Source organism: Daldinia caldariorum, assembly GCF_022478825.1.
Source record: "Daldinia caldariorum strain CBS 122874 unplaced genomic scaffold F4812scaffold_18, whole genome shotgun sequence".
NCBI lineage: Eukaryota > Fungi > Ascomycota > Sordariomycetes > Xylariales > Hypoxylaceae > Daldinia > Daldinia caldariorum.
In genome coordinates, this window is record NW_025953054.1 from 167,396 (window position 1) to 192,852 (window position 25,457).

Below are 25,457 nucleotides of genomic sequence, written 5' to 3' on the forward strand. Positions count from 1 at the left end.
CAAAAGGCTATAAAACATCCTCATGCGACGGGAAGGCAAACACGGTAGTATTCGGCTACCTAGTGTAGTTCCTATTACAGCATCGTAAATCTTACTCTTTTTTTTTTTCTTCTCTCCCTCTCTGCTTATTCTTGTTTATTCTTGTGTAACAAACAGGTTTCGTTTCACAGCAAATAATATTTTAAAACGTGCTTCTAGTTAAGTCTTTTCAACCAACAAATAGGTATCGAACAATACTATAGAATGATAGCAACTCATTCTTAGATCAGCTTATCTACCCGAAACTAGTGACCAACACTCGCAAACTGTTTCAGCTGAATCGCCGTTAAAAGATGATGATTGGCACATACAGACATAGCTAGCTGTCTAATCTTAGGTTACGTAGGTATTCCCTGCTCAAGTATCCGACTTTTCCTAATTCTTCAGAGGACAGGGTGGTACCATTCTATCGGATTTCTAAGACCCTGTTAAGTACCTAGGTACCTAAAGCAGATGACTGCTATTAACCCTTGATAGCAGTAGCTGTGCCTCATACCCCACAATTAGGCGAGAGCTGAGGAGTTGTACAATTTATAAAGCTTACTTAACGTAAGACTCAGCTACTATGTAGAACCTAGGAGTATGCCACGTTGGAACTTCACAAAGGAACATGACCATTCAGAGATTAAATGACTTGTTACACACAGCTGACATTCTTCATTGATCAATGTTAGTTACTTTGACCAATAAGACTCAAAAGAGAGTTGTACATATTACCGAGGCAAGTAAGAGAGGCACAGACGAACTTACACTTATATCCTCCTGATTCAACGACATGTCTTCAAAATAGCTATAGGGAACTACAACACAATTCGAGTCATTCTTATATTATTAATCGCACTTCTTTTTTCGCTTTTGATAATGGCTACTAGCAATCAACTTATTGTGCCTATTCCCACTCAACTTCCTGAGCTGAAGCCAGATACATATTTTTCTCAAGCGCAATGGCGAATTCTCCTTGCGCTAGTCGATGCTGTCGTCCCATCGATTGTTGCAGACTCAAACACAACGGATAAAAAGCTTCACCTACAAGTCTCGAAGTCCCAATTGGAAGAGTCGTATAAGCGTATAAAGAATTCTATGAAACATCCCCCAAACTATGAGAAATTCCAGCAGTACCTCCAATCGCGCCCGCTGGACAATCCGCGGTTCTTACAAGCAGTTAAGCGCATACTCGAAAGCGTTCCAGATAGTAATAGGAAACAGCTCGGTGCCATTCTTAACATGATGGCGTAAGGCATACTCTTATCTCATGATAAATATAAACCTTAGTCTAGCTAACAAGTTGAAAGCACTCGTCTGGGGAGCCTGGCTGCAACGGGCTACTACACCCCTTTGCACGAACAACCAATTCACATCAGAGAATCAGTAGTTCAAGCATGGAACCACTCGTGGATAACCGTCTGGCCCTTGATTGGGAATTCAATCACTAGAATAGCCAGGGTCTGCTTTGCTCACACAGATCCTTTGTTTCGCGAGCTGAGCAGCTACACCGAGGTTTCCGATGGCTATAAGCCCGGCCCCTCATTCGACTTCGACTTCATGCAATTCGAAGCTGGATCCGAGATAGAAACAATTGATACTGACGTCGTAATCGTCGGCTCAGGGTGCGGAGGGGCAGTCTGCGCCAAGGTCCTTTCCGAGGCCGGGCACAAGGTAATTGTTGTCGATAAAGGCTATTACTTCCCCCCTTCCAAGCTACCGATGGAAATCGAAGCAGGTCTTAGATTTCTTTACGAAGGAAATGGCACGATGCAGACCGTAGACGGCTCCGTGACTATCCTCGCCGGCAGTTGCTGGGGAGGAGGTGGAACAGGTAAATGATACTATCACATCTGAAAATCAAGACATTTTTGGGATGAATGAGTATTACTTTTCATCCCAAAACCAATGCCTTCATTCTGAATTCTTCAGCCTATAACTAAAACTAATATACTTGTTATAGTGAACTGGAGTGTCAGTCTAAATCTCCAGGGGTTCGTACGACAGGAGTGGGCAGACCAGGGTCTAGACTTCTTTACCACGCAAGAGTTCCAACGCTGCATAGATCGCGTTTGTGACTATAGTAAGTTATGTCTCTAATTTTCTAAATAGATGCTTCTTCTCCAAGGCCAGGATATAATAGATTCAGGAAGCGGGAGAACACGTGGGGGTTTCGTACGCATATTTAGATGGAGAGCTACAGTATTAACCGCAGCTATTTTAGTGGGTGTTAGTGATGCGCATATACGCCATAACCATGGAGCAAACGTTATCCTTAACGGATCAAAAAAATTGGGCTGGACTGCGAAGCCATGTCCTCAAAATACTGGAGGCGCCGAACACTATTGTGGCAATTGTGCTACCGGCTGCGGATCCGGCGAAAAGAAAGGCCCGTCTGTAAGCTGGCTTCCGGCTGCTGCAAGAGCGGGCGCGAAGTTTATTGAAGGCTTCAACGCAACTGAAGTACTCTTTGATAAGACTCGTGGGTTAAAGACAGCGGTTGGTGTGCTAGGAACGTGGACATCACGAGATAATGATGGGAACGTCCATACGCCCGAGTCTGAAAGGATCCAGAGGCAGGTTCGAATAAGAGCGAAGAGAGTTATTGTATCTTGTGGCACACTCAACAGTCCACTGTTACTAATGAGAAGCGGATTAAGGGTGAGGCCTATTACACCACGTAAAATATCCCTCGGGAATGATACAATCTAACTCATTACTAGAACCCTCATATCGGCAAACATCTTTACCTCCATCCGGTTTGCCAAATAAACGCCGCGTTTGACAAAGATATCAAAGGCTGGGAAGGTACCTAAGCATATCATATATATGGGTATCGGTCGACATTGATACTAACAACGCCATACAGGGGGGATTTTGACGAGTGTTTGCAGCAGCTTTGAGAATCTGGACGGGAAAGGACACGGCGTGAAACTTGAGCCGACTAGCATGATTGTAAGACGAACCAACACCGACTCCATCACAAGCAACCAACTAATGCTGCTAAACATAGCCTTACATGTTCCTGCACGGACACCCCTGGCAGAACGCGTTGCAATGGAAGTTAGACGTACTACGTGCCCGGCAGATGAACAGTTTCATCTCCATGGCCCGTGACCGCGACACGGGCCGAGTATACCCAGATCCGAACGACGGACGGCCCATCGTCAAATATTCGCCCTCGGCTTTCGACCGTAAGCACATACTAACCGGAACAATCGCCCTGGCCAAACTGTGCTACGTCGAAGGCGCGACCGAAATCTGGCCCTTTGTCAAAAGCATACCGTCCTTCGTGCGGCGATCCGAACCAACCAACCCCTCCTCCTCCACCACCACCACCACGCCAGATGAGGGGGATGATCACATCGACCAAGGGATCAACGATCCGGACTTCGTCGCTTGGCTGAAAAACCTCGAGCGTGCCGGGCTTAACTTCCCCGACGCGGCGTTCGCATCGGCTCACCAGATGGGCACGTGCCGAATGAGCGCGCACCCGGCTCGTGGCGTGGTCGATCCCGAGGGCCGGGTCTGGGAAGCGCGGGGCTTGTACGTAGCGGACGCGAGCGTGTTCCCGACGGCGGCGGGCGTAAACCCCATGGTTACCAACATGGCTATTGCGGACTGGATCGCTAGGCGCCTGTCGAAGGATCTGGTAAGAGAGGAGTACATTCGTGCCGCGTTGTGAGATAGATACCCGGTACCTAACCTAGGTCTACCTAACCTGTACCTATGTGGGTTACTTGAGGTACCTATACGACCTCTGGTGGGAGGACCAGAACCACATATATCTGTCATATTTGGCGGCCAAACAGATTGTAACTAAATGTTCCCCGAGGCGGAAACAACTCAATCGTCTCCTTTCCAGCTTCTATATGAAATAATGCCATCATTTACTTTTTGCGTATGTCCAACGTTAGCAATCGGCCTCCTTATTAAGAGAAAATCTTTTCATGTCGTAAGGAACTCCTAGTTAGGTACCTATACTTTCACATCGGTTGCTCCTCGAAACACTCTATAAACGGTTCGAGCTTTGCTCCACGGTACCTTTTCTGAAAAGGTAGGTACCTAAGGTTGGTTAGGTTAGGTATTTCCCAATAAGTCATCCTTCATGGAGTCTCAGCTCTTAATGCCCACTATCCTCCTTGGAGGAACAACGCTTGTAATCGAAAAAAAAAGAAGGGGAGGGGGGCGGGGGGGGTTCTTTTTTTTTTTTTTTTTTTTTTCTCAATATAGACCACTCGAAGTACCTAACCTCTCTCCTCCTCCCATCCCCCCCTTCCGGTAGGTACTCTTTACCTGGGACTATATAGTAGTACGTGAATAGTATGTGATTACGAACATGGAACTTGAAGAAATAGAAAGCTCTTAGTTTAAGAGCGAAACCCTCGATATGAAGAGTGTAAATATCGGCTGTGTATTCCCGATGCGTAAACAAGTTACTATGTAGTGTTTGTTAGTTGCCTTGCATTCTAAACGTGAAAACAATGTCTATCGTAAACTTTAATATAAAAGACAATTGTAAAGCCCCCGATAGGTTTTTTTTAACCCCCTCTCCCCGCCCCCTATTCCATATACCCCACCAACTACACCTCCCCATCTATCAGAAGGTCGTAACCATAGACAATACACAGACCCAGGAGATGATGCCGGCGTAGCTTCCCATGTTGCCTAGGATGCTCGAAGCGCCGCCTGTCAGTAATACCTGGGTGCCTATCTTATCCGTCTCGTCGATGCTGCAGATGTTGATGCAGGATTGCTCGTCTCTCTTCGAGTTCTGAGAGTCGGTTGTGTCGTTCGAATCCGAAGAGTCGGTTATGTTGTAGACGATGTCGATCCATTGGATCTGAAGGTAGGCCGCCTCGCCTACGCTCATGTTTCCTGACCAGGATCCGCCACTGTGTAGCGTTAGTAACTACTTCTTGTAACAAATCTGAGGTGTTCACTTTTTAAAGTCCCAGCTTATGGGAGCCACCAAATTGATAAATTTGGCCTCTGGGAGGAGGAAAGAGGGGGGAGGGGGGGATTATGTTTAAAAAAGAGAGTAAAGGGGTATTGAATCTTGAAAATACGTACTCTGACCATGCATTGAGGACGAGAAGGCTCGGATCGCGGGGCGTCTGGAAGGAAATCGAGGCGACCTCATCACCGTTGATGTACCAAGTGGTAGCTTCGGGGCTCCAATCCATTCGATAGACTGCCCAGTTTGTCCAGTCTCTCTCCTGTGGAATCGTAACGTTCTTAGTTGTTTCCTGGACATCTGGGCCCATGGCGGAGTAGGATGGCTGGTTTGTATATTGGATGCGATTGGAAGGATCAATTGTTCTGATTTCCAAATCTGACTCTTGGACTGTTGCAAGATCGCTATTGTTGGCGATTTCTTTGTAAGTAAATATTGCGGTGATTGCACCAGGCGCGCCAATCGTCCTGGCGTACATTCTAACCGATAGGTAGTGATAGTTTTCAATTGTTGACTCAAACTCAGACGCCGTCTGAAAATTATCCAACCGTGCCGTCCTCATTGTTAGGAACGTGCTCGAGTCGGCATTCTCATCGTTGTTCTTTTCAAAATAGACGTTATTGCGCGAATTGACCATTAACGCCGTCGCGTCGCTCACGTTGCTAGGGAACGAGCCTACGTTGGTCCAATTTTGTATCGACCAACTATCAGCCCACTCCTTGGAATAGAAGTAGTCGTTGACCGGGCCGGCGTCACTGCTATCATCGGGATCATCGATGAGGCTCGGCACGGAAGCATATTTGGTTTTCTCCCGGTAGTCAAAGAATTTATGGGTCGTGAAGAAGTCTGCTCTGCTTCCGTTTGTGAGAAAGCAATTGCATTGGTCATTGCTGACTTCCTGGAAAGCGGCAAGGGATAACGGTGCCAAGCCGAAGACGACCACAAGTAGCCGGGAGAATCTTGAGTAAACCATCACGACGTCCTCGTTCTAAATCCACCTATGAATATATATGTATATATATAACCCAGTTGTAGCTTATCCAACTTACTCGGCGCAACAATATCCAAAATTCGCGTGTAATTTACGCCGACTTAAGAAAAGCTAGCCTTGCCTCGAGACTGGGGATCTTCAAGATTACGTGTAGTGGAAATTTCGTATATGAGAGAGAAGCAAGAGAAGTTGAGCCAAAGGAGAAGAATACGCAAGATAGAAATAATAATCAGTTCGTCCCTCCTTGAATGCATAGGCTAAGATACCAACACAGGAACGAGGTCACCTAAGGCTTTCGAGTGCGTTCCTCAGTGCCGAAATATGGATGGGTGGCCCTGATCGATGGTGTGAGAATGGACGCAATGTTACAGGGGACCAGATTGGGGGGGGGGGGGAAGGAATGCTGGATCAGTGACATACGCTATCAATGCAACACTTAAGACTTCAATACCTGTTGATACTTGTGGCCAAGTTGAATCTAGGTAGCCTACGTATGTCTGGATAATATCGGCTTGATCCCACTGTTGGATAAAAGGTGCGAATGTAACGCTGCGGGCGTGTTGGAGAAGTGCTGTTTGTATTTTTTTATAATTTTTTAAATAAAAAATCAAAGTTCAGCCGCGATATGTCATAAAGAAAACAGAAGTCACTAGCTGAGTCGGAATGATGGTGATTCGAAACTAGGTATCACTCCATGGCACCGGAGTCATGAGAGGGATAAGGCGAAATTACGTATGTCGAGGTTAAACTCTAAGTGAAGTCTAACTTTGCTTGCGTAGGTACCTTACCTAGGTAGGTAGGTAGGGACATTCCATAGTACCTAGGTAGGTAGGAGGTAGATATAGTTAACGAATAGTAGGTAGAGAGAAGTTTGGTAACTTTGATAACCTCCTGTCAAGATATGCTTGAGGCTGTGGGATAAGAAAAGGTAAGAAACTCAAAAGAATGAGAAACGCGCAATCGCTGGGCTGGTCGTGGATCCGCATACGACGAGACAAGTTTACCAGGTGACTAGGTAGGTAGTATTATAGGAGGATATCAAGTCGTATTGGTTGCTGTGAGCTACCTAGGTAGTACCCAGCTTATGTACTTGCACCTACGATATTCCGTTATTCTTGGCCGTGGAACCATTTTTAATCGATTCTTAGCGTAGCATTTTGGTCAACCGTAAAGTTAAAGACGAAGAGAAGAGTCCTCTAAAGGAAGATCATTTTCGGATCTGAAAGGGACGGACGAACAGAAGAACAGGTTACACTCATCATTAGGGGTCGAGTGTTCTTCATTCGTCAGAAAATTTGAAGAATCTAGAGCGCCGAAGTGGAGTGGGAGGCCCTATTTCCTCATGTGAGGGATGCATGTCTAACTGTATTGTAGGTATAGTTGTGTTGTACAGCATATATGGTTAAATTAACCGATCCTGTTATATTGCGCCCATCAAGAACTCAAGCCACTTTGGGTTCTGTCGTGTACGGGAAAAACAAAGGCGAGCTGAAAAGATGGTTTGCAAGGATGTGGCTGTTCTTGGCCGCCTTGCTAATACTTGTAAAAAGCGCATAGTTAATATTATTTGAAGTACCTTAGGTAGGGTTAGGTACCTAAGTAAGAGTTATGTTTACGTGAAAGATTCTTTATTTGAAGTTGAAGTTGTCCAAGGTAAATTTTGTATGTCAAGCCTTTTTAGAAATTGAGTTTGTCTTTTGCCCTGATGCCTGCATAAATCCACCCTAACAAAATGATACACTAAGTACCTAGGTACCAGCAGCGGCAGCGCGGCAGCGCGGCACGTCTAGCTGACGCCAACCTGAGGTACAAGGTACTCTTATATTAGGTAATTATCTAGGCAGCTAGGTAGTACCTACTTTAATCCCTGTACCGTTCATCCGAAGATTTTCCCTTTTCCGATAACCGATAAGAGAATTCCAGAAGGCTCGTACTAAAATCTAAGGAGCTTCGATGATGCATCGACATCAACTCGCTATCACCTATTTTGTACTTGGTCTCGTCTCAGAATCACCTCAATTACGGTAACCCCCCTTGCAAAAATTCAAAAACAGCCGCGATTGTCGTGACTACTTAGTCAGAATGTATCCTTTTCGACTTCTCTTCATCGACTAAGTCGTTTAGCCGCTTATAATAACATTTTGTTCAATAGAAAAGGGATTAAAAATAGTTAAAAGAAAATATCAAGGTCGCGACAAGGGGAATCAAGAAAAAAACAAATCAGAAGACCATGTCAGCTTCGCCGACGTCACCTCGCTCGTCCGAAGTGGCTGCTGATCAGCCCAAGGATACCAGCGCATTGCCGGAACCCCTGTCCGACGCTCAACCGAAGTCTCAAGACGCAAATCACGGCGATCCTGCCGCACCTCCATCTCCCGAGCGCGGAAGCAAAGCCTCGCCTAATGATTCCTCCTCCTCCTCCTCCTCCTCATCGACAACGTCGTCCCAATCGCGGGAATCCGGCGAGGCCTCACCCGTCGCCGAGGAAAGCACTGCTGCTGTTGCTGCTCCTCCGCTACCGAACGAACCACCGCCTCCTGCGACCGAAGACGACGGCTGGGACTTCCATTGGGACGCGACGAGCCAGGCGTACTTCTTTCACAACCGATTCACCAATGAGACCACGTGGGAAAACCCTCGGCTAGCCAATAATAAAAACTCGGTCTCGGCCGCGGACCCGACGTCGCGAGCGCAAGCCGCTGCTGTCGCCGTCGCCGTTGCCGAGCCCCCGAAAAACGAGCGACCACCCGCTGGAGGCTACAATCCTGCGATCCACGGGGACTACGACCCGAACGCGTGGTACGCGCGGCAGGGGGAGGGCTACGAAGGTAGCGGCGGCCTGGACCAGCAGATAGGAATGGTGGATCCGTACGCGGCCATCGGCACGTTCAACCGGTTCACGGGGCGGTGGCAGGGCGGGGAGCAGAACCCGGACAACCACAACGACGAGGCCAAGTCGCGGCGGCAGATGAACGCGTTCTTCGACGTCGACGCCGCCGCCAACTCCCACGACGGCCGCAGCCTCAAGGCCGAGCGCGCCGGCAAGAAGCCCACCAAGGCCGAGCTCAAGCAGTTCAAGGAGAAGCGCCGCGCCCGGAAGGAGGAGAAGAGGCGCGCGTGGCTGAGAGATTAATTAATTATTTTTCTTTTTTTGTTAGAAAAGTATGCGTGCGCTACTGCCTAGGTACTTACACACCTACCTAACCTAATCTACATGCTTATATGGCTTGGAAACCGATACTACCTAGGAAAGAGGGAGGGTAGAGGACGGATAGCTGCATGGTGGTGCATCGAGGTTACATACACGGCGTTGGTGCATACGGGTTTGCATATATAGGGGTCACGCGAAGAGCAAATGGACCAACCTACCTACCTACCTACCTACCTACCTATCTGCCTGCCAGGGACCACCATCGTCTTGCGTAGCATATTGGGGGTGGGGGAAGCGTGGATGGCCTGCATTGCATTGGCTTGAAAGAGAGAATGGGGAAGTGATAGGATAAGATCGTGCACTTTATTTTGTTTGTTCTGGATCGCGAGTGGTCTTAAAACGAGCTTGGACAAAGTGACAACTATCCAACCTAACCTAACCTAACCTACCTACCTTAGGTAGGTAGGTACCTCTACTCACTACCTCTAACCCTCTTGTCATATGTTTCTTTTTTTCTTGTTTTCGGATTATATACCCCCCCAAATGATAAATAGTTTCATGGCATACAATATTACCTCCCTAACCTAAGGTAATCTATCTACACTTTAATCTCGTCTCCCGAGTGAAGCCGTCTTCCTCCCGATGCTTCAATCTATGTTTCCATCTAATCCACCTGACACACCGAGTATACCGCCTGTCGTAATCCGGCGGAAACCTTGTCGGCTATGGTTCTATTTGCTACAAGGTTTCGAAATCATTTGACCCTGTTTTGGGTTTATTGCCGTATGGCCGGTCTCTATTAAGTTGATGTGATGTCCTCTATTCCTAATTCGTTGCGGAATAACATGGCTGTGTGAATGGAGCTCCGTACAGATGATCTATCTATCCTATAATTTAAGTTTGATAACTGCTTCTTGATCGACCTGTAATCTCGTTCACAATACTACGTCTCAAGACTTTTATATCAAGCGATATACGACTTGGTCACTAGCTCGCGTGCGCAACCCCCACGAAAAAAAAAAGCGACTTCAGTATACAGGCCTACGTGGTCTTTACCTGGCTGTGTGTGTCTATTGCGTGATAAGGTAATTAATATTTATTATCTACCTGAATGTGGCCTACCTACTCCGATTCCATGTCCTCCCCATGTAGATCTGTGCGTAAACGGCCATGTGAGATCTTTTTATCCGGAACCAGGCAACGTGCTCGCCAAGTTGCCGAGTGCGACGTTTCATATGACAAGCTTGCACTTGGGTTAACCTCCTATTCGCCGCATCTTAAGGCTCCTCTGCTCCGTACTCTTCGTCGTCGTCATCGTCATCCGCATCGAGTTCCATGTTCAAGTGTACACTTTCGTTATCGCTGCTGCTATCATCCTCGTCTTCTACCCCCACGTGAGCCTGGCTCGGCGCATTAACAGCTGCCGGCATAGAGGTGCTGATAGTTGTGGTTGTGGTCGTGTCAATCTCAACCCGTTTCGAGATAGCAACATCAGCCTCTTCGCTCTTCCGCTTGAGCGAGTTGGCTGGCAGCGGTTGTACAACAGTGGTACGTTCCTCTTCAGATTTGAGGATTGTCTCTACCAGTCTTTTGGGAAGGAAAAAGTTTTGAGCTTTCGCAGATGTTTCGACGATTTCGGCAGGGGTATGATCTGCCAAGTCAGGGACGGAAGCCTCAATTTGTCGACCGAAGGAGACGCCGTCCATTGGAGACTCATCTTCCGAGGCGTCTTCAATTGGTGTTTCGTCAATGTCCATGTTATCATTCCTAGGTCCTGTCGCTATAGGTCGAAAGTTAAAGCGTAGTACTTCCACGCTTTCATCACGCGGGAATTGTTGGATAAGATAAGGCAAAATTACGGCTGGCGTTCTGCCACTCTTGTCTCGCACCGGATGGAGAACGCTTGCTATCTGCGCATCTTTTATTCGACATAGGACAGCCGTCTTAAGCATATGAGCCCGTAACGAAGAAGGAAGATGCTGTTGAGGCACATGGCTAAAAAGAGTAGTCAAAAGTGCTGTTGCTGCTGAGATATGCTCTGCACTTAAAGAGGCAGATATGGATTCATCCTCAGCGCTGTTACCGAGAAAAGCGTCGGCATTTTGACTAGCAGATTTAGATTTCAGACCATTCTGAGCAGATGAAGCTGGCTGCTTAGGATGCTTGAGGTGACCACCGGATCCTAAAAGGTCGCGACAGCACGCTTTAATGATAAGGCTTAAACCCTCGACGGTAAGTTTCTCCATCGTAGGCCCGCAAAGCTGGAGGATCTCTTTGGTTAAAAGGAACGATATAGTCCTAATTTCGGGTAGACGGTAGCTAGACTCAAACATTCGCAGTAGCTGTTCAAGTGATATCTGGGCTAGCGGTAGGAAATTCCTTCCCAGTCGTTGCGCCGTAGTAAATAGTAACCTCATAGCAGCAAATTGAATATCTGGGAACACTGCCCATAATTCATCTTTCTCTTCTCTGCCAACGGCCGGGTTCATCTGGACTGACGCGGATTTCTCCTTCCCTGGAACTGGTGGCATGATTGAGGATATCCTCGTAACTACGTCAACTATTGCACTAACTGGAATAGTAACCGTCGTCTTTGTGAAGCATCGTAGATATTCAGAGATGAAATCTAGGAGACCGAGTAACCTTTCACTTCCCGCATAGATACCTGTCCAAGAGGGTAGTTGATCTGGACCGTCGCCACCGCCCTGAGGATCTTTGTTAAAGTCTATCTTTTGTAGAGTAGATTCCGATGGTTGACCTGATACGGATTCCCAGTTCTCTTGGACTGCCCGGAAGACCTGGTCGGCTGTAGAATGAAACGTAGTGATCAGCGTATCTAAATTTTTCGACCATTCGGTTGAGTCTCCGCCCTTTACAGCCGTCATATGTAGCCTGATGGCGAGACGCCTGCTGCTTTTCTGTAGGGACGCTGGAACTATTGTGCCTTCCGAGATAGTCGGGGCGATATACGTTCGTAGCTCGACCCTAAGCTTGGACGTAAACTGACGCAGGGTAGTAGGGTATAATGGGATTATAGCCGAGAAGCCCTCAAATATAGCCTCGATGAGGCTATTAGGTGCTTTGGCAGCTTTGCTAGTCGCAGGTGGTTTTAAGATCTGGAGGCATGCTGTTCCAAATGTAGGAAGTGTAGGTGTAACAATCTCCCGTACCAAGGTTGGGTAGGCATGCATTAGAGTGTATATCTTCACTAAGGTTACCACACAGAGATCCTTAATGACTACGGGGTCTTTCCTCTATTTTTTTGTGAGCGACTTTTACTAATAATGTGAGGTATAGAAACTTACTTGAAGGATAGATAGAAGTCCCCTGATCCATGGCTCGGATGTTCGAAGACATTCCCAGCCCCCAGTTTCTATCGCAACTTTTACCAGCGCCACTCCAACGAAGCGACCCTGGGTGGTTCTACTGTTAAGAAGCGTAGATATCTGAGTCTTCAACTTATGTACGAGCACCGTCGCCTCGGAAGAACCATCAGAAGCCTTCGCCTCATGTGGCCTTGAAAGTGGTTCTTTACAACGTAACAGATCTCTAAGCAGAGAAGGTAGTAGAGCTGGAAGTTGTTCTGCTTTAGTTGCCGTCAATCTCCGGCAGAGACTGCGTAGTTCCGGAGGAAGTGCGGAAAAAGCCATGATCAGGGATAGCCTCTTTGAAGACTTGGCTACTATCTCTTCAGGATACGTATGATATCGGGAGAGAGTTAAAGACAATTGGTAGCCATTCGTATTTGTGTCATGCAGCTTTCTCAATAAGCTTATAGCTTTCAGCCGTTGCGCGTGTGTTTCACTTGTCGTATGAGCTTGGGCTACTATACAGATTCCGTACGACTGTAACTTTCCTATTGGATAGAAAGTGTATAGCCAAAGAGCCGCTTGAATGAATGATCACTCATTGGTTGTTAAATATATGTATAATAAGATGGAATTATTTACTTGAACTTTTCATTTGAAGCTTCATGAACTTTTTCTCTTATCGATAAACTTTTTAGCGGGGCTCGCATGGCCGTCCTACCTTAGGTAAGAGGTAGGTACCTCCTATGACCCGCAATATAAGTACCTAGGGTAGGTACCTTTTAGTTGCATAAACTGGAAGCCATAACGAATCAAACTCGAGAAGTGAATCGATTTTTCTTCTAACAGGGTCATGACATATCTCCCCTTTGCCGTGCCAAGAAATGTTTAATTTACTTGGCAGCTTGGCGGCGACGATGCAGGGCACGTACCTAATTCAGTCCATCTACATACTAACATACCGGCACTCAGTACCTCCTAACCATCCTGACCCCTGGACCTTAAAGTTTTAAAACCAACAACCCCGAGCCCATATGATATCTACAGATGTGTGACACCGGCAATGTACAATAATTTACACTAACTAGGCCGATATGATATACGAGAGTTCTATTGATCGATACCGCGTTTGCTTCGACCTCGAATCGTCAGGATGAGTGTTGGTCTCCTCTCCTATTCTCTCTTATCCCCCCCCCCCTATCCCTTAGCTGTCATAATACAAGTTGCTCATCTAAAGGTCTTATAGAAATTGGTCAAGGTAGCGCAATACGTAGCACGGCTGGAGGAGGCGAGGTGCGAAGGGAAATGGGACGATGTGCCAGAACTCGTGCGTAAGGTCCGCAAACATGCCACCGATAGATTATGTACGACTTTACTACCCTTCTTATCTTTCTTACCTGGAAACTCGTCTAACATATAATGTCATATTCACAGGCCTCACAACGACTGCCGAGACAGAGCATGCTATCATTAAAGCTTCCCAGAAGCAAAAATCCGAGTCGAGACCTACCACCGCCGTCTCTGCCGCCGATCTCGATGTTTCTCAGCTGGTACCTAGATTACTAGGTGCGATCGACGTCGAGGCAACTTACCTCGAAGACAAATACCAAGCCCAAGTATGCATTGGCTGGCTTTATTGGACCGTTGGGGAATATGACACCGCTTCCTTGAAGTTGCCAGATGATCCAGAAAGCGAGTTAGCCCAGCTTGGTCAACCCGGTAACATTTCCGAGTGGTCATGGGTGTGCGCCCTTAAAGCTGCATATCTGAAGGCCAATTGCCTCGCACGAAATGACCAGAGAATTGAGGCACTAGCTGTTTTCGAATCAGCATTGACTTCCTTATCACATGTGTGGCTGGAACAGAAAGGACGGAAACAGCTGCGATTCTGGTCCGAACTTTTCTTAACGGAATTTTGTATGCTACAAGCTCAGGCTCTGGAAAAAGGCGAGAAGACCCTCGAAGATCCCAATTCATTAGCCCCGTTCCGCTCCTGGGCGAAATACTGGGAGGTGGTCAAAGCCCAAGGCGCTTCTCTCGCCGGTGGCTATGGCTTTCGTGGTGCCGTACCTAGAAGGAGAGTATGGAACGAATATTATGCTGCTATTTCAGGTATCTTGCAGCAAGATTTGCCGTTCCCGACGGGTTCCGTAGACGTCACCAACGAGGCATCAGCTAGAAACCAGCTTCGAACCGAGTTAAAGAAAGTCGAAGTAGCCTACGAAGGTTTTCTTCTTAGCGAAACCTCCTTCCCACGAGCCGAAGAACAAAGAGAAGAAGTAGAAGACTTCGTCGCGACTGTGATGAAAAACTGGAGTGTACTTAGTGGGCGTGATTGGAACGAACAAGACCTCGGACCTGGCGGTAAGGAAGCTCTTAGTCGGGGGGTTTTGGATATCCTCTATCGAGCCGCCACAAAAACGTTCCACTCTACAGCTATACTACGGTATCTATTCACCGTTCACCTTTCAGTCGCGGAATTTGATCTGGCCTTCCACGCTTTCGATTCCTACCTAGAAATTGTTAAAAAGGGGAAAGCTCGCGTTGACAAAACGGGCCATCCGGAGCCGAGTCTTGATGACGACGCCACGGTCCTCGAGACCGTTTCCCAGGCAATAACAGCTCTCTGCAAGTATGGTTTCAAAGATGCTGCGGAGAAAGCACATGGGTTAGGAGCTGAACTAGAAGGAATGCTGCAGAAGCTGCCAACGCCGCTTCCTAGGACACAAGATAATATCACAACGCTACATGAGGAGGATGGAGATGGTGTCATATTACATCCAAGAATATCGTCTCAAGTGTATGCCTTAGCGTGGCAGGCTATCGGTATTTCACAAGCACAGTGGGCTAGAGCAACATTTGACGCTCCTATTCGTACGGAAACTCAAACCAAAGCCATACGAAGCTTCCAGAAATCCCTATCGCCCGAGAATGGAAACCCGACAGATATCAGAACCCTATTTACCCTCGGTCTATTACTGGCCGAGCAGCGAGAGTTGACGGCAGCTATTGATATCGTTAGAGCCGCACTCATGTCTAGTGGGAAGACAGCAGGTCAGTCCGTTGGGTTTGGATCATATTGGCGGGAACGCTCATTGATACCCCTATGGCACCTCCTCGCGCTTCTTCTAAGTGCTAGACAGGACTTCATAATGGCTGCCAGGGCTTGCGAGGGTGCCTTTGAGCAATTTGACGACCCGGCGGTCCTATTTGGCTCGCAGAATCTTCAAGGTGCGTTCCGAAGCGAACATCTTAACGAGGTGGAAGCTCGCAACGAGAAGAATCAATCAAGAGGGCTCGTCGACGAAATGGATGATCTCGAGAAAGAGGGCATGATTGAAGTAAAGATGACACAACTTGCTATTCTAGAACTATTGGAAGGACCAGAGGTCGCAGTAAATGCAAGCCATGAATTATTGGTCCTGTACACGAGATTATTTGGAGACTCTCAACCAAAGGCGCCGGCTACAACTCATAAGGCGACAATGGAAGTCCCGAAAAGTTCGGCCGGTACAATCAAGAGCATACGTGGTAGCATCTTTGGTAACAGGCCTGAGAGAGCATCCCGCAATCTCAAAACCACCACTGCTGCCGAAAGCGACGCGCCCACCACCCTACCGGAGAGGCCTCAAACTACGCAGGCGCCCATTGACGCCACTGCCGCCGCAACTCCCTCCATACATGTCACCAAAGAGAATGGCGAGACTACCGAGGGCCGGCGGTCTAGAAGATCGTCAAGCGTTCGTGGACGTAGCGATTCAACAAGGAGGAACAGCTTGAAAAAACGAGAACCGAGTGCCCGACCGCGGCGAGCCTCTAGTAGCTCAGCTCCACCTCGTCCTCCAACTATTGTAGATGGTGAGGACTTCTACGCACAGATGCCGGAAGGGACGACACAAGAACCAGTGGATTTCTTCGCGTCGGATAGCACAAATGACATATCCAGGCAGCAGTCATTTTCTAAAGGTCGAGGTCTATCTCGATTCAATTCTACCGCCTCGTCAACCCGCGGCTCTGTAAATGGATCTGATAGTTTAGTTCTCGATTCGCTTTCGCCGCCCAACCCGCTACCCATTGTACAGTTTTCGAAAGAGCAAGTCAAACGACAAAGGCAGACCATACTTGTCAAAGTATGGTTAATGATTGGTGCGTTTTACCGTCGTGCTAAAATGTACGGTGATGCCAAAGGTGCTATTGGTGAGGCGAGGAAACTAGTAGACGGCTTAGAAGCTGATGTCGCCAAGGATGCTAGTGGCGCTACGGCGCTACGAGATCCTGGCTGGGGTAGGAAGAGATCCGTCGAAGAGCTTTGGGGTGATGTTCTGAGCGAGGTATGAAATCAAATACATCCTAAAATGATATGTACTAACAGAATATAGTCGGGCTATCTCGCACTCTCCGAGGGCGCCCCTTACGTAGCGAGGGACTACTTTGAAGAAGCTCTTATGCACTACCCAGACCACCCTTCAGCGATTGTTGGATTGTCCAATATCCTCCTGGACATATACAGCGAAGCACTTTTGCCACCGCCTGCAGTCCCCAGCATCGTCCTGCCAGACGGCCAGGAAACAAATCTCATATCAACCGACCATCCTCCTCCGAAACCTCATACAGTAGTGGACGTTCCAACACTGCCATCAACGCCACTAGGGCTTGGAGGTAGCGTAATTGATACCCTAGGTCCACTGTCTGATAAATCAGCTGCTGTTGAATCAGACGGTCCTTCAATAGAGGAGCTCCCAGCCCCTTATAAAGCCGTTTCCTTACCTCTTGTCGATCGACTTGCTGCCCGAGACAGAGCCTACGGGCTATTGTCAGGACTCACTAAATTGGGCACAGGATGGAATTACTCCGATGCCTGGTTTGCCTTGGCCAGAGCACACGAAGACAGCGGGCAGCTAGATAAGGCCAAAGAGGTACTTTGGTGGTGTATTGAACTCGAAGAGGGAATGGGTGTACGTGAGTGGAATTGTGTTAGTGCCAATGGCTACGTGCTATAGGCAATCGGAACAGCAAGACCAACACGTCACCAAAACGACGATTATTTATTCGATAGACGGACGGCGCATAGACATGTAAACAAAATTGGCGACCAAATGGAATTCGACGGAGATAGTGGTGTGCACCAGCGTTACTTACTTTTACCTACCTACGTTGTTGATGTCATTTCAGTTCGCGTGATCTTTTTTGGCTGCTTTAACACAACATATTCATTCATACGGCTCTTCGCCTCCAGACCAGGATTGATACCCTTTCGTGGCGTATTTTGCGTGCTTACCTAGAAATACTAATGATATATAGACTCAATTCAAAAGTTGTTCCCTGGTCAAAGATGGAATCCTTGTGAATCAAGAGTATTACGCTCGAAGTTTTGTTCTTACTCGATAATTACGAGCTAATAAATACGATGGTATAATGATAGGGTTCATGTCGACATGCCAAGGCTCAAAAGAAGCAATACAGAGCTTGGAATCAATGACCCTAAACCAGAATCATAGCTTCTAGCCCTCAGATCCCATTGGAATGGAGCGGTAAGAACGGGCTGGCTTTGAAGCTTAATCTTAACCAAATAACCATATGTCTACTACTCCTGAATCGAACCGCCTCATATTCACGTCATGGCCCGACCCGGCAGAAAGAAAGGTGACCCATACACGAGCCCAACTCTCTGGATACGATTTAACTCTAGTTGAACAAGAATACGGATCGATATTTTTGAGTTTTCCATTACCGGGAGACTCCTTGTTCCATACCAAAGACATATTCCAGATGATAATATCAAGTATAATAAGCTTCGGGACGGATGTCGCGGAAGATGATTAATAATGGATGGGACCGAAGTCTCATAGCGCGCGGCCGTCGAACTTCTTTTCTTTAACGCCGTCGCGGGCGGGCAACTAACCAAGCAATCCGCTATTCTGGGCGGTTCCTGGTAGGGTTTTTTGCCTTGGCTTCCCCCTTGCCACTTGGAATGGTGACGAACGACTGGGTCGATTTAGTGCGGGAGTGGAAAAACAAAACAGTATGCAACACTGACTTATTAACTTAGGTCCTTACCTTACATACAGTACCTACATAGTATGGACGCTCCATAGCGCCTCCGAGAATGACATAGGGGGATATTATATTTAGACTCCTCATTTCATCATTGACTTTGAGGGCTTTGCGCGAAGTCGCGTCATATTTGTGCGAACGAGAAGTGGTAGACTCACATCTGGCCTAGCCCCCGCCCCTACACTCACCCTCGGGACGGCATATCGTTGTCGTCAATAGTAAACTCAAATGTTTTTTTTTTTTTTTGTAAACTGGTATAGTATTGCGAAGGGGATAGATTGGACGCTACCCGTCCAAGGGCCTGGCTTCTTGTCTATAAGAAGCCGGTTTACCTCCCTCGAACAAGTGTTTATGTTTCTCAGCATAACAGCACTTATCTTCATCTCATTACTTCAACAGAACAATAACATAGTAGTATATTACTGTATTATACACAATCCTACTTCTAGCCATGCCGGCCGTCAAGTCCCTCCTAGCAGTCTTCCTGCTCTTCGGCGCCAATGTCCTAGCCGCGCCCGCCGAGGCAGTCGCATCTGTCGACGAGCGTGCCGCGCTCGAGGTTAGCCTTTCCTTCATTCTTCCTCCATCCCCCTTCCCTCTTCCCCACTCCCTTCCCCGTGTCCCTCCACGTCCCTCTTCCCCTTTTTTCTTACCTTAGGTATTTACTAACACCGCCGAGAACCCCAACGCGGACGTCGCAGCCCGCCAAGCCCCGGGCGGGCCAGGAGGGGAGGGCGACGACCTCGGGGCAACCGCGGCGTGGCGCGGGGGCCACCACTGGGACCCCTGGCGCCACCGGGGACCCTGGCACCACGGGCACCGCTGGGGCCACGGCTTCGCGGACCGGGACGCCAAGGCGGAGGACGACGTCGCGGCCCCGCAGCTTTCTGCGAGGGACGAGAAGGAAGACGACGCGAAGAAGGCGGAGGCGGAGCATGACGGAGACGAGGTGGATGCGTACCGCTACGGACCTGGTGGTTACGGCGGCGGTTATCGCGGCGGATACGGTGGTGGTTGGGGCGGACGCGGCGGATACGGTGGCGGTTGGGGCGGACACGGTGGTGGCTGGGGTGGACGCGGTGGTGGCTGGGGCGGACGTGGTGGTGGTTGGGGCGGTCACAAGAGGGATGAGATGGAGGAGCGGAGTTATGGACATGGACATGGTGGTGGTCGTGGTGGTGGTCGTGGTGGTGGTCGTGGTGGTGGCCGTGGCGGCCGTGGCGGCGAGTAAATAGTCAGCCTATTGGTCTATGACAAAAAGGGGGTTAATAGGAGAATTGGGGGAAATAGGTTCTGGGGAAATTGAGATGATGGGATAATTAGTGAAAAGAATACACAGGACAAATATTTATTCGCAATATATCATACAGATTTTACTATCAAAACTTTTGAAAGGGAAAATTAAAAAAGAAAAAAAAAGTGAGATCTAACCTGGCGCTCGTCCTGAACGAATCGACCTTTTCGTCTGCCCCGACTCAAGTCCAACCTCGGACATCGTCCCCTTCGTCCCCTCTAACCAACTAGATCACGGTCATTTTGGCACTGGCGTCGGGTCAGGGTTTCGTGAAAGACAGTGTGCTTATTGGGCCCTTTAACCTTAAGGCCGGGCAGGTGCGGTACAATACAGTATCTTGTCACCTGGTAAACCGCCGTAATTATTATTCACCGCCCAGGCGGCGACATGGTGCGCGACAGACGCACTTCGGCACCTGTAAACTTGTGGCAGGTCCAATACGTACCGCACCTAAGGTACTTTGAATCTAAAGGCTTATCTGCTGGGCGTTATTTCATTACAATTTTGAAGGCTTCGTCATATTTGTTTCCCTTGCGTACTGGTTTTATGAGTTGGGGAATTTCAAGTTGATTCCTTTTTATATATATCGGCTCTTCTGCTAATTACCTTGATCACTTACCCCTGAAAGTGAATACACACATACACATAGTCGACCAATTATTTTCCATTTATATTTGGTAGGGGGGCACCAGACCCTCACATGTCGACGTCTTCTTCAACACGCACTCGCCATCTTGTATTTTTCTCACATACATATAATCAAATCCATAATTACCTACCTACATATCTCCTGACCTTACCTAAAGTAACATTAAGTACATGTTCAATCATATGTATCAAATATAAATGAAAATACTTAGTCCCGCGGCTAAAATGACACGCACACATAAGGTACCTTATATGCATGTCATCCCAAGTCCGTACCTAAGTGTTAGGTAGGTCAGCATATACGTATTTCCCACTAGCGCCCTTCCCTGCCGTCATCTATAGAACGACGTCCTATACCTGAGGTACCAGGTCCCTGCATTAGGCAATTTTTCTTTTTTTCGTTTCGAAATGGCCAAGGGGGGAGGAACGAGGGGACAAAATGCTACCCTTCGCGATGGGCGAAGTTAGGCAGTTGTGCACGGCGTCGAGTTACACCAGATCTACTACAATGGGGAAGTAAGCCTACCTAACCTAACCTTATATAGGGGGGTGGGTATGACGGGACATACCTAATGTAACTACCTCATATATCAGCGTATTATCAGGTCCTGCCTTACTTGACCTGATCTTATACCTCTTAGGTACCTAGGTATTAGGTAAGGTTTAAGCATGTACCTGAGGTAGTTATGGCCTATAAGATTTGGTGCAACCGGCGAGCGCAATAAGTTGAAGTGATAGGTACTTGAAGTACCCACTATAATTCCCACCTAGCCACGTGATAGCCAGAAGAACATCAACTCCTCCTTTCTTTCTCTGCTAACAATTGCCTTACGCAGTTGTAACAGTACAAGTTATTCCTGAACAAAACTCACCACGATATTGAAATTATAAATTATAACAATGGAATACCAATAACGCATAAGTAACTTGTAAATCATTTACATTTCTTTCTTATCTCTCTTACGCCCGTCTGCGTATCGTTATAAATTTTTTTCTACTTAATAATTAAATCAAGTCGTTTCCAGCGTGTCCCCCCCTTCCCCTTTTTTTCAATACCACTAAGAGAAGACCTGGTCACGGCAAGCAATTAAATTATCCAAAAAAAAAAACAACTACAAGAACATGTCGCCCTCCGAAACTAAATCAGAAACCCCAGATTCCTTCATCAATGCCGACGACAGCCGCAAGTACTGGTCCGCCATCGACCCTGATGTCAACGGCATGCTGGGCGGGTACCCGACAGTCTCCCGCGTCGACCTGAGAGGCTCGCGGAGCTTCCTGGCTAAGGTTGGTCTGGGCCGCACTAAGGGCGTGAAGGCTGTGAAGAGGGCGTTGGAGGGCGGTGCAGGGTAAGTTTCTTTCTTTCTTTCTTTTTTTTTCTGTACTTGTTGACTACCCGTATGTCGTCGTCTTTTCATCACTTATATCCCCCTACCTTGCCCTACCCCCTTTTCCGGCTATTCCTGCCGTATCCGTCCTTTGTTTTGCTTGCTTGTTTTCCGGGTTTCAGTCCGGTCCGTCTTATATATATATATATGACACAATGTGACCACATTTAAACGCGCCGCATGTATGCGTGGAAGATGTGACGAGATTATTGTGGCAGTGTGGAGATGGTAGCTGCGGATGCAAGGCGTATACCTATGCGTATCCCTATATGTATATGGATACGTTTATATTAGGTATATAAACAATATGACACAACATGTAGCTAAAACAGGTCGCAGGATCGGACGCATAACGCAAGGGCTACTCCTCGACGTTGCCGAGACGGTGGACGTCGTCGAGCCCGTCGCCAAGTTCACGGCAGTGCTGGAGGGCAAGCCGGGCGTAGGCCGCGTCCACAACGTCGGGCTGGAGGAGTGGCAGCCCGAAGACGGCGTTCAGTACGACCTCGTCTGGAACCAGTGGTGTCTGGGCCACTTGACCGACCAGCAGCTGGAAGAGTACCTGAGGCGGTGCAGCTCCGTGCTGAGCGTCGGAGACGATGGGAAGACCAAAGGGGTCATCGTGGTGAAGGAGAACTTGAGCACGTCGGAAGAGGACTTGTTTGACTCGGAGGACAGTAGTGTTACAAGGTAAGTTCCCTCTGGTAGCTTAGCTTAAGCAAGAATGATGCCATCTTGCTACTGCCCTTCAGTTGTTTGTAGGCGAACGACCACCGTAACTAACCGCGCTACGGCACAGGCAAGACGAAACATTCAGACGCATCTTCGAGGCTGCGGGATTACGTATAATCAAGACGGAGATACAGCATGGGTTCCCCCACGAGCTGTATCCCGTCCGCATGTACGCACTAAAGCCCAAGGAAAACTAATAATAAAGAAGTAACATATCTTAAAATGCTATTCTAATAGGCTTCTAGCAATGATTCTTTCTTTCTTTGTTTGTTTCCCCCCAGTGATCTAAATAGGGGCTACCATATGTAAAACTGCTAAGACCCTCATGCTGCTCATAACACGCACCCCTCAGCCCGTGCTCTTAATTTCAAATGAAATCAGCCCGTCTATCGTCTTTCAAAAGCTCAAGACGCCGGATCTACTAGTTACCAACTAATTTAGCTTGAACGGGAAGGGCTCCAGCCCCTTAACGCCAACATCGACCCTAAACAGCGCGCCGCTGAGCCTAACCTCCTCGGGCATCCCCTCGCCTTCCTCCATCCCCGCCGTCGTGATGAACAGCTCGGTGCCGACGAACTGGGTGCACGTGACGTTCCTGGTCGGCAGCCGGACCTCGCCGACGAGTTTCCCCTCGGGCGAGATCTTCAGCACGCGGCCCTCGCCGTACACGGCCTGCCACAGGTTCCCCTGGACGTCGACGCGGAAGCCGTCGGGCTCCCCGGTCCCCGGGTGCACGTAGAAGGGGCGGTCGCGGGGCGCGCTCCCCCCCGCGACGGGGTCGTAGTCGTACGCGTGGATCGTGCGCGCCGTCGAGTCCGTCAGGTACAGCGTCCGCCGGTCCGGCGACCACCCGACCGAGTTCGGGATCGCCACCGGGTGCCGCATGGTCCGCGCCGGGCGCGTGCCGTCGAACAGGAATACGGAGCCTGCAGTAGAATAGAATATGGATTAGTTTCGTGGAATTGTTTTTTTTTTCCTATAAGAAAAACAAAAGGGGAAAAAAAAAAGGCCTTGGCTTTGCGCAAATAAGCATCATAGGTATGTATAACGTAACCTCCGCCGTGTCTCGCACCCATGTCTCCTTTACCCGTCACGAGAAAAGGTAGAGTCGCATTACTAGCGTCCGCGCGTACATCTATCTGCAGGGTAGACTCGTTTCCGTCTTCCCGTTTTTTTTTCTTCGCTTTGTTTTCTGCGCGGGCGTTTGATGCTTGTGCTCGTGCCTTCTTTCTGCACGGCCCCCTCTTCTCCTGCAGGCGCATATCCATGCACGTACATACATACACATACATACATACATTTAGTAGGTGATGTAGGTTAGGTAGGTACATGTATGGCGTAGCGATGTTCGGAGTTGCAACATTATATCACGAGACTGGTATCACGCCCCGACCGTGGTGGGTAAACCGGGCTGTCGGGGTCGCCTCCGGCTTTGAGAATTACATAACATATGCAAGCAAGAAACAAACGAGACCGGGGAAGCAGATGCAGGTGCAGATGGGGAAGGTAAAGCAAAGCCAGGCCTTCGATTCCTTTCCTGCACCTCTAAGACGTCTTCGGAGCCCGTCGTCTGGGGGTGAACAACCAACCAACCCCGCACAGAGAAAAAAAAAAACACATACCCCAAGGCTTCGTTAAAAATTTCCCCGGTCTCGTTTGAGTGCAAAGTTGAAGAGACGAAAGAAGAAAAAGAAAAAGAGAAAAAAAAAAGGTGAGGTTCAAAAAAAAGAAGCCTCTTTTCTTCCTCCCCCCCTCCTCTCACGGGAATTGTGATAAACGCGAAGAGACGAGGTAGTAAGAAACCCAAGCTCACCTTCAGGCCGCAAGTCGTATCCGAAGTCGGACATAGCGCCGAGCCAAAAGCGGCCGTGGGGATCGGCCGCGCCGTCGTTGGCACGCAAGCGCTCGTCGTCCTTATCGGCGCCGAACCGCGCGACGTACTCGTACGCGCCGGTGCGGCGGTCCAGCACGGCGAGCCCGTACTTGACCCCGATGAGGATGCGCTCGCGCGGGTCAACGCCCTCGATGTCCGCGGTGACGGACACGGGCGTGTCGAGCTGGAAGGTCTCGAGGCCGCCGCCGCCGCTGAGGACGACGGAGGGGGCCGAGCTCGGGCTCGGATCCACGTCGGGGTTCGGGTTGGGGTAAGGGATCTTAGCCAAGTCCACGACGTGCACCCGCTTCTTCTTGATGTCCACGAATCGCAGGCTGTGACTCGCCTCCTCGTAGTACGGGCCCTCGCCTAGCCCGCACCGGAGGTTCAAGTACGGCTCCGTGACGTGCCATCGTTGTAGTTCTGGCTTGGCTCCGGCGTCGGGGGCGGACATGTTGAATTTCGCTAGTTATCCCTCTTAGGTATAGGTATAGGTACTTTTTTACTTTTTCTTTTTTCTTTCTTTCTTTTTTTTCAGCTCCTTGGGACCCCCACGGGAAGCTAGACTTCGCTTGTTAGATTGTTGTTTATTTTTAGCGGATTAATTGGTGGCGAGGCTGCTGCGTATTGATTGACCGGGTGAAGCTTGTAATACCTAGGTAGATGTATGTGTCTTGAAAACCAAGCAAGGGACCTAATTGTACAATACTTGACTCGCCGATATAGTGGAGGCTCTAGGGGCGGGACTCGGATTCGGAATCGGGCGTGTTAACTAGCCGGTTGGTTGTTTTTTAATGCTCCCCTCCCGATCGTGACCCAGGTGCGACTTTTTTATTAAATGGCTTATAAAGTTTCGAGGTTGAAAAATACAACGCATCACCAACAAGTACTTCCAAATATTTTCGACATTTAACTTTTCGGGACCTTCCCAGGATTATAAGTCAACAAAAAAAAGACAAAAAGTGAAGTTGTCCCTGTGGATGTTGGGAATTCTACGGAATACGGGCCTGACAGCCGTGAGATTCGAGATTGAATTCGGT

General features: G+C 48.5%; 8 protein-coding genes across 8 annotated transcripts; 5 read left to right on the plus strand and 3 right to left on the minus strand.

Moving 5' to 3' along the window:
• The first annotated feature begins 523 nt into the window (after window positions 1-523).
• On the plus strand, window positions 524-4,011 carry F4812DRAFT_150467 (long-chain fatty alcohol dehydrogenase). Its single transcript, XM_047929711.1, has 7 exons — window positions 524-1,271; window positions 1,332-1,855; window positions 1,985-2,104; window positions 2,246-2,682; window positions 2,745-2,829; window positions 2,891-2,976; window positions 3,035-4,011. The coding sequence occupies exons 1-7, from the start codon at window positions 901-903 to the stop codon at window positions 3,704-3,706; spliced, it is 2,295 nt and encodes a 764-aa protein (XP_047786997.1). The 5' UTR covers window positions 524-900; the 3' UTR covers window positions 3,707-4,011.
• Window positions 4,012-4,580: 569 nt separating this feature from the next.
• On the minus strand, window positions 4,581-6,304 carry F4812DRAFT_441593 (glycoside hydrolase family 16 protein). The gene is made up of 2 exons (XM_047935249.1): window positions 5,095-6,304; window positions 4,581-4,916 (listed from the first exon to the last, which is right to left on the minus strand). The coding sequence occupies exons 1-2, from the start codon at window positions 5,949-5,951 to the stop codon at window positions 4,622-4,624; spliced, it is 1,152 nt and encodes a 383-aa protein (XP_047786998.1). The 5' UTR covers window positions 5,952-6,304; the 3' UTR covers window positions 4,581-4,621.
• A 1,895-nt stretch (window positions 6,305-8,199) lies between these two features.
• Window positions 8,200-9,102, plus strand: F4812DRAFT_462396 (uncharacterized protein; the record flags this gene model as incomplete). The annotated part of the gene is made up of 1 exon (XM_047938038.1): window positions 8,200-9,102. The coding sequence occupies one exon, from the start codon at window positions 8,200-8,202 to the stop codon at window positions 9,100-9,102; it is 903 nt and encodes a 300-aa protein (XP_047786999.1).
• Window positions 9,103-10,168: 1,066 nt separating this feature from the next.
• Window positions 10,169-13,051, minus strand: F4812DRAFT_150631 (rRNA processing/ribosome biogenesis-domain-containing protein). Its single transcript, XM_047929712.1, has 2 exons — window positions 12,426-13,051; window positions 10,169-12,374 (listed from the first exon to the last, which is right to left on the minus strand). The coding sequence occupies exons 1-2, from the start codon at window positions 12,768-12,770 to the stop codon at window positions 10,398-10,400; spliced, it is 2,322 nt and encodes a 773-aa protein (XP_047787000.1). The 5' UTR covers window positions 12,771-13,051; the 3' UTR covers window positions 10,169-10,397.
• A 321-nt stretch (window positions 13,052-13,372) lies between these two features.
• F4812DRAFT_150636 (uncharacterized protein) lies at window positions 13,373-17,907 on the plus strand. The gene is made up of 4 exons (XM_047929713.1): window positions 13,373-13,587; window positions 13,675-13,792; window positions 13,863-16,759; window positions 16,808-17,907. The coding sequence occupies exons 1-4, from the start codon at window positions 13,582-13,584 to the stop codon at window positions 17,426-17,428; spliced, it is 3,642 nt and encodes a 1,213-aa protein (XP_047787001.1). The 5' UTR covers window positions 13,373-13,581; the 3' UTR covers window positions 17,429-17,907.
• A 1,026-nt stretch (window positions 17,908-18,933) lies between these two features.
• F4812DRAFT_466924 (uncharacterized protein) lies at window positions 18,934-19,867 on the plus strand (the record flags this gene model as incomplete). Its single annotated transcript, XM_047938585.1, has 2 exons — window positions 18,934-19,041; window positions 19,162-19,867. 2 exons carry the CDS (start codon window positions 18,934-18,936, stop codon window positions 19,711-19,713), a joined length of 660 nt encoding a protein of 219 aa, XP_047787002.1. The 3' UTR covers window positions 19,714-19,867.
• A 1,344-nt stretch (window positions 19,868-21,211) lies between these two features.
• F4812DRAFT_441610 (alpha-N-methyltransferase NTM1) lies at window positions 21,212-22,757 on the plus strand. Its single transcript, XM_047935250.1, has 3 exons — window positions 21,212-21,773; window positions 22,152-22,502; window positions 22,612-22,757. Exons 1-3 carry the CDS (start codon window positions 21,547-21,549, stop codon window positions 22,739-22,741), a joined length of 708 nt encoding a protein of 235 aa, XP_047787003.1. The 5' UTR covers window positions 21,212-21,546; the 3' UTR covers window positions 22,742-22,757.
• Window positions 22,758-22,976: 219 nt separating this feature from the next.
• F4812DRAFT_462401 (regucalcin) lies at window positions 22,977-24,871 on the minus strand (the record flags this gene model as incomplete). Its single annotated transcript, XM_047938039.1, has 2 exons — window positions 22,977-23,470; window positions 24,358-24,871. 2 exons carry the CDS (start codon window positions 24,869-24,871, stop codon window positions 22,977-22,979), a joined length of 1,008 nt encoding a protein of 335 aa, XP_047787004.1.
• Between the last annotated feature and the right edge of the window lie 586 nt (window positions 24,872-25,457).